This window comes from Canis lupus, chromosome 29 (genome assembly GCF_011100685.1).
Source record: "Canis lupus familiaris isolate Mischka breed German Shepherd chromosome 29, alternate assembly UU_Cfam_GSD_1.0, whole genome shotgun sequence".
Taxonomy (NCBI): Eukaryota; Metazoa; Chordata; class Mammalia; order Carnivora; family Canidae; genus Canis; species Canis lupus.
Window position 1 is genome coordinate 8,254,267 of NC_049250.1, and position 7,453 is coordinate 8,261,719.

At 50.7% G+C, this 7,453-nt stretch overlaps 1 protein-coding gene across 1 annotated transcript; it reads right to left on the bottom strand.

Annotated features, from left to right (window-relative positions):
* Window positions 1-615: 615 nt before the first annotated feature.
* Window positions 616-6,163, bottom strand: PENK (proenkephalin). The gene is made up of 4 exons (XM_038579349.1): window positions 6,069-6,163; window positions 5,914-5,970; window positions 5,333-5,473; window positions 616-1,592 (listed from the first exon to the last, which is right to left on the bottom strand). The coding sequence occupies exons 2-4, from the start codon at window positions 5,950-5,952 to the stop codon at window positions 930-932; spliced, it is 843 nt and encodes a 280-aa protein (XP_038435277.1). The 5' UTR covers window positions 5,953-5,970; window positions 6,069-6,163; the 3' UTR covers window positions 616-929.
* Window positions 6,164-7,453: the final 1,290 nt, after the last annotated feature.

Below are 7,453 nucleotides of genomic sequence, written 5' to 3' on the forward strand. Positions count from 1 at the left end.
TCAACTATTTAACCTTCCTGGACTTCATCTGCATTTGTGACATGGAGCTAAATTATTTTGTATTTCTTACTAACTTCTTAAATGCTTTGCTGAAGAAAACAGACATGCACCTCTGGATATAAGTGCAGATCTCCTTCTTTATGAGGGCACAGCTAGTTTCTCTATCAGGCTTTGGTTTTTCTTCCTGTATGTGATTTCCAGAAATGAGACTGGAAATATGCTGTGCTTTGCTCAGTGTGTTCACTCACCTAAGCTATGAGGAATTATTTTTTTAAAGATTTTATTTATTTATTCATGAGAGACACAGAGAGAGAGGCAGAGACATAGGCAGAGGGAGAAGCAGGCTCCCTGTGGAGACCCCGATGTGGAACTCGATCCCAGGACCCCGGGATCACGCCCTGAGCCAAAGGCAGATGCTCAACCACTGAGCCACCCAGGCGTCCCTATATATGTGGAAGTAAATTAAAAAAAATGGTTTTGCAGCCTTGGCTGTTGGAAGAGAAGGAAGTCAGTGATGATGATTCTGTCCAAAGCTTCAGTGTCTTCAACTTTAGGATTTAGGTGGAAACCAGAAGGCGAGTGAGGACCTGGGAGAAGAAGAAACTTACAAAGATGTCATGCAGCTGGGGTAATGGGTTTATTGGATCTATTTACAAATAAGCAATTACTGGTGCTTTGTCAAAAATAAAGGGACAAGGAACAACAGCGATTGTAGCATGAAAATGACACAGCTGCAATAGACCAATACTGAGCATAAACACTGTCAAGAGAACACAGGACCTGAAGTGAGCACTTTCAGGTTGTATAGTTAAGTTATCCAGATAATACAGTCAGCTCTACAATGCAAGCAGTGCGCGATAGTAAGACACGATTGACCAGGGGGCAGAGGAAGGCTGGCTGGGGCCTGGGGTCACTGGCGGCCAATGGGGTTAAAATCTCATAAACCCTCCATATCTTTTCTCCATCTCAGGAACTTCTTTGGAGTAGCTTTCGCCTTCTTCGTCAGAGGGCAGAGAGTCGGCAAAGCGCTTGAGGAAACCCCCATACCTTTTCTGGTAGTCCATCCACCACTCGGGGCGACCGACTCTTCTCATGAAGCCCCCATACCGCTTCTGCAGCTCTTTGGCTTCTTCTTCCAGTTGGGGGCTTCTCTTTAAGGCTCTCATGAAGCCCCCATATCTCTTACTCACATCTTCATCATCACTGCCCTCTTGGTGGGGGCCACCTTCTCGGTTCTCCCCGGTTCCCAGCAGCTCTTTGAGCAGGTCTGAGGAGTTGGCCAGGACATCCTCCTCCTCTCCGTTCTTCTTCATGAAGCCCCCATATCTCTTGGCCAGGACTTCCCCTCCATTGGCCTCTTCGTCTGCCTCCTGAGGATAAAGCTCATCCATTTTCTTCATGAAGCCTCCATATCTTTTCATGAAGCCCCCATACTTTTTGGCCAGTGCATGGCTCTCCTCCGGCTTGCTGGTCTCCCTGAGGGCGGTGGCACCATCTTGAGGAAGCTCCAGTTTGGACAGCTGCAGGAGCTCCTTGCAGGCTTCCCAGGTTTTGAGAGAGGGTAGTTTCCCTTCGCATTCCAGGGTGCAAGCCTGGGAAAAGAATTCTAGTTAGTGATACCAAGAGGCTTTTCAGATTTCATTAGGTAAAGGCATTTTCGTGAACCATTGAGTGTGTGCTTTGATATGGAAACTCTCATATAAAAAAGTAATTGCCATTTTCTTATCACAACTTTTCAGTATACCGAACAGGCAAGTCAATGGAAAGTGGAATCACTGTAGGTAATTAACTGAATTGAATTAGAATTTTTCTTTGAATTTTAACAGATTGTATCTCTGCCATGCCATTTCAATATTGTCAAAGACTTTTCCCACCCAATTTTAACTTAGATTGGCTGCCTGCACAATCTAATTTCACTGGATAATTTTCCATTGTTGATTGCATTTTGTTTGAGCTTTTTTCTAACCAAGAGGGAGAAATTTCTCTTTACCTAATTAGGAACATCAGCCCCAGATTCCTTCCATCTTCTTGTCTCATACATAAAATCAATACTAATAAGTTTTGTTTACTCTCTTGAGTTACTATTCTACCTGGAATGGCATCTAGTATTCCTGCAAACATTTTCATTCTTTTTTTTTTTTAAGACTTTATTTATTTATTCATGAAAGACACAGAGAGAGTTGGAGACATAGGCAGAGGAAGAAGCAGGCTCAAGCCTGATGTGGGACTTGATCCCAGGATCCTGGGATCACGACCTGAGCCGAAGGCAGATGCTCAACCACTGAATCACCCAGGTGCCCTCAAACATTTTCATTCTTTGAAGGAAAACAACAGTTTCAAAGTAAATCGGAAAAGAAAGACATTCTAAAACTCATTTTAAGTCCTATGAATTATTTGGATTATAACATATTGATTTGCTTTCCCTCTCTCTTGATTGAAAACAGATTTAAACAGAGTAAAACTGATTTAATCACCTTGAACCAAATGTTTGTAATGATAAGGTCTGATATGAAATTATCATATGCAAATGTTCACACATTATTCATGTTTGTTAGCATTTAGTTACAGGTATACAAAAAATTTTTCCCCCAATAGAAATCATATTATTTGATAAAATATATAATTCCTTCTTTTTATTATAAAATAATTAAATTCTAATCATTGTAAGATTTAGACTATATGTTCTAATAACCTTGTTAGGTTCTCTTCTACCGACAGATTATTTGGGTATGATAAAAAGAGAACTAATATTACATGATAATTTATAAAATCTATATAATATTTCTGGGTATTTCAGGGTTTTCGATAGTTGCTTGAAGTATACTTATAGAATTCAGGTTACAGACCCTTGATTTAGAAAAACCAGGTCCTTTCTTGGTATTTAAAATATATTGATATATTAATTTATATAAAATACACACATATTATTTTCACAATGCAAAAAAGCACTCTATTAGTGCAACGAAATTCCTTAGGGATCTTTAACCAGCTCTTAAAAATTATTTAAGAAAATTAAATAGATGCATATATAAAAATCTACAGATGATGCTGTTAAAATGATCCCATGTTATTCTTGATATCTAGGAAATAAAAATATCGTTAAAAATGCAAGATGTTCAGATGTCAATAACATTTCCATTCTAAAATGAAATGTAGGGATCCCTGGGTGGCGCAGCGGTTTGGCGCCTGCCTTTGGCCCAGGGCACGATCCTGGAGACCCGGGATCGAATCCCACGTCGGGCTCCCGGTGCATGGAGCCTGCTTCTCCCTCTGCCTGTGTCTCTGCCTCTCTCTCTCTCTGTGACTATCATGAATAAATAATAAATAAAATCTTTAAAAAAAAAAAATAAAAAAAAAATAAATAAAATAAAATGAAATGTAAATGATCTCTGTCAAAAATTACCACTCAATATTTTGTACAGTACTACCAAAAGGCTTCTTAATGTTGGGATTCCTTCAAAAAGAAATAATGACAAATAATTAGAATAAAACATTCACCCTAAAGAACTTCTGTTAATTTATAAGCTCCTATGCAGAGGCCCCTGGGTAGCTCAGAGGTTGAGCATCTGCCTTTGGCTCAGGTCGTGATCCCCGGGTCCTGGGATTGAGTCCCACATCCGGCTCCCTGCGAGGAGCTTGTTTCTCCTTCTGCCTATATCTCTGCTCTCTCTGACTGTCTCTCACGGATAAATAAAAAATAAAAAAGTAAAAATAAAAAATAAGCTCCTATGCATTTTTCGGTAATATTTATCACACTCTGTGTTCTATGGTCAAGATCGTATTACACAGTGAATTCAATATGGACATCAATCACGGCATGCTTGCTTAGCTTTGCATCCACCACAGAACCAAGTACAAGTGTCTTTCAGACGGTAGAGGCCCAATATTTGTTATGTTGATTCTACATGGTTTTAGTCAGGCAATCTCATTTCTCATGTCTTCTGCATCTGAGCTGAAGTTCCAGAACTGCTATAATACCAACAACATAGTCATTAACAAAGCCTTTTGTCACAGAGAAAATAACAACCCTACATGTAAGCCCCAGAAAAACCAACCAGTTAAATCAGAAAGACAAAAGATAGATGAAGGGAATTATTATCCATAATAAAACTTACGATGCAGCATTTCATCACAGTTTAAATATAAAGCCCTACTATGTGTCCTCTCTTTAGTGCCATGTTAGTACCTGCACAGATGGAATGAAATGGATCAGGTAACTCAAATGAAACAAGGAAACGTTGAACCTGAAATGTACGCCTTGGGTTTTGTGGAATTCTTTCCTTAATTTTCATCCCTATTTTACGCATCTACTTCACAAAATTTCTTCAAAGGCTCAAATGAGGGACTTAACTCCTTGGGTTAATACATTATTCTCTACCTAGCCTTTTAAGTTATCATAGAATTTCAACAAATTGACAAGACAGTGCAAAGGAGTCATTGGAGGGGTAAGTTAAAATGAAGCTTCCTGGAGTCCCAAATTCAAAGATTCCGATTCAGTAGAGCACCTGGGGCAATTTAAGAGCACAGGGACTCTGATCAGAATATGAGTGTTCTCTTGTTCTCAGCTTCTCTCTCCGCCCTCCCCACAGCCCCTGACAGGTAGTTTATCTTTGCATTGTTGTCACCTCCTTGGACACTGGCCACCTCTCCTGTGCTTTTTCATAGCCAAATTCAACTGCTGTCTTAGTGGCTATTACAAAAGTGCATCCAGGATAAGACAGAAGTTGAATTTCAGCGTCACTTGCTGGTAGGTAGGACGTGCTGATCTCTTTCTTTCCCGTCTACTGCGCACCCCGCTCCTCTCCCTTCCTCGGGATCCGGACCCTTTGCTCCAGGCTCTCTCTATCCACAGGTGAGGGTAAGGGCTTGCGTGATCTGAGGGTGGAAGGACTGGGGAAATGAAATCCAAAGAAAGATAACGAAATGTCACTGATATACTATGACACTAGTTGCAGGAAGGATGGGAGGATGGATTGTCTGGAAGGGGCTCTTGGTATCTGCCTTGGGACAGGTGGGGCGACGAGCTGCTCTCGGGGACATCTCGGAGCTCCTGCACCCCCGGGGTTAAAGCGAACTTGGTCTGGGTGGCGACACTGCCGCCCTCACCGGTCCCTGGATGGTCGGGGGTCCTGAGGCTGGGGGCTGGGGCGGGGCTGTGTCGGCGTCCGGCGTCCGGCAGCAGTGGGGCCCCTGCGTCGCCGGGGGTCCAGGCGGCGTCCGGCCCCAGCCCCGGCCCCAGCCCCGGCCCCAGCCCCAGCCCCGGCCCCAGCCCCAGCCCCGGCCCGGCCCCGGCCCCAGCCCCAGCCCCGGCCCGGCCCCGGCCCACACTCACCAGGGGGTTGAGGTCGCTCGGGCGCGCCAGGCGGTAGCTGCAGGTCGCGCAGTCCTGGCCGCACTCCGCCCTCACGGTCGCCAGGAGCCCGGGGCCGAGCGCCAGGAGCCAAGCGCAGAGTCTCAGGAGCCGCGCCATGGGCTGCGGGGAAAAGGGGGCGCGAACTCCGAGCGTTCCGGGAGCAAAGCGGGTCCCACCCGGGGGCTGTGGAGCAGAAGCTCGCAGGGCCGCGCCCTCCTGAGCCGCTTCTGGAGTTGCCAGGGGCCCAGGTTGACGCTCCCCCCCCCCCCCCCCGCCCCGAACCCGGGGACGCCCAGGCGCTCGGCTCGCTCCCTGGGCTCGCACCGCCTCGGGAGGACCTGGGGACAAAACCCGAAGGCGAAGACCAAATGCGAGAGAACGGGCGCCTCCGGGGCGGGGTTCACCCGACTCACAAACCGGGGCCAGAAGAGAGTTGGGACACCCCATGCAATGAATGAAACGCCGCGGGGAAACCCGCAAAAACCCAAAACGCGAAGCCGGAGCAGGCGGACGGCGCCACACGCGGGCAGCCAAGGCGCTGCTCGGACAAGTTCACTCACGTTGACGGCGACGCGGCGGCGCAGGCTGCTCGGAGACATCGGGTCCCGGGCTGTGCTCTGCAGGGGAGAGAAGAGGGCAGGTGTGAGCCGGCGGGCGCGGGCGCGGGCCGAGGCGGCCAGGTGCGCGCCAGGTGCGCGGGCAGACCCGGCCTCACCGTCGCGGCCTCGGCGTCTGCGGGTCCGCGCCGTCCCGGGGCTGGCGGCCGCGGCAGCCACTTTATAATTAGCCCCGAAGCCACGGAGGCGCGCGCGCCCCAATCGCCGGCCGGCTGCCGTGACGCAGGCCCTACGCCAGCCCCGCCGCCCGCGCGGGAGGGGTCCGGCCGCCCGCACCGCCCGGGGTGGGGGGCGCGCGGGGCCCGCTCGCGGCGGGGACACGCCCAGGCAGCGAGGCCGCGCGGGAGCCGTGGGATGACATCACATGCCCCCAGTGAGGTCGCCGGAATTGCTCTCCCTGGCGTTGCGGACTCCGGGGCGGGAGCCGGGGGGGGGGGGGGGGGGTCGCTGGGAGGCGCAGGTGCACGGACTCGGACTGCTGGAGCGCGCTGGCTAGTCCGCGAGCTAGTGGGCCTGCGCGGCCTCTGCCTGTCCCGGCCAGTGGGTGCTCGCGGGGGCGCTCGCGGGGGCTGCCGTCTGTCCCCCCGTCTGTCCTCTCGGGGCTCCGCGTCCCTGCTGCAGGTTCTAACAGCGCTGCGCGCGTCCTAGGCGCTGTGAAGGGTTAAAGGAAAGAATGATGGAAACTTAGGGGGGACCCCACAATCTCGGGGCTGAGCTTTCCCCTTGCACTTAAGTGAGACCCCTTGACAAACGTGGATGGGGGCAGCGTCCCCCCGGGCGGGGACCAGCCCGTACCCAGCTCCCCAGGCAGGCTTCCAGGTCGGGGACACTCTGCCGGAAGCGCGCTGCCTGGGGTGTCCTGGGGATGTCTGATGAGTGGGAGGGGTGCGGGGCGGGTGCGCTGTCGGGGTGCCGGGGCACAGGGGGTGATGGCGAGGGGCAGTGCGGGGACTCCGTCCACCGGCGCCCGGGGCTGGGCGCCGAGAGCCAACGGCGGGGTCCGGGCTGTGGGTCGAGACCCACCCTGCCACTTCCTAGCTCTGCGGAAGGTTGCCAGGGGGCTGGTTACTTATCTTGCGTAAGGCCTCAGTGTTCCCATTTGGCAGAGGGACAAGGGGGTAATGCGCCATTCCTAAGACTCCGGAGAGGCACAGATGACATAACGGACGAAGGCATCTAGCCTGTGTCTGACATAGGCAAAGCCCTGGCAAGGGGTGATCTAATCATCCGTGGTCCCTGTACCTCTCGGTTCGTCTACCACCTGTTCGTCGCACATCTTGTTTATTTATCCATCCATGCGTCTCTCTGTCCTGGCCCTAGGGGGAAACCACACACAGTCCCAGCCGAGCCGGTACAGAGGGGCTCGGGTCTTTCTCCGCCACAGGCGCCCTCGACAAGGACGGGCCGTACCCCCGCCTTGGCTGGCACCGGCAGCCGCAGGGGCTCCCCGGGCCCGGGCCGCGCTGCATCGCCCGTTTTGGTC

What these genes read in the sequence shown, in the direction of transcription:
- PENK (XM_038579349.1), bottom strand. Translation starts at nt 5,952, where the DNA reads ATGTCTCCGAGCAGCCTGCGCCGCCGCGTCGCCGTCAAC. An exon ending in GCCGCCGCGTCGCCGTCAAC is followed by an intron (nt 5,474 to 5,913) that starts GTGAGTGAACTT and finishes TTTTCCCCGCAG; the next exon opens with CCCATGGCGCGGCTCCTGAG. An exon ending in CGAGCGACCTCAACCCCCTG is followed by an intron (nt 1,593 to 5,332) that starts GTGAGTGTGGGC and finishes TTCTTTTCCCAG; the next exon opens with GCTTGCACCCTGGAATGCGA.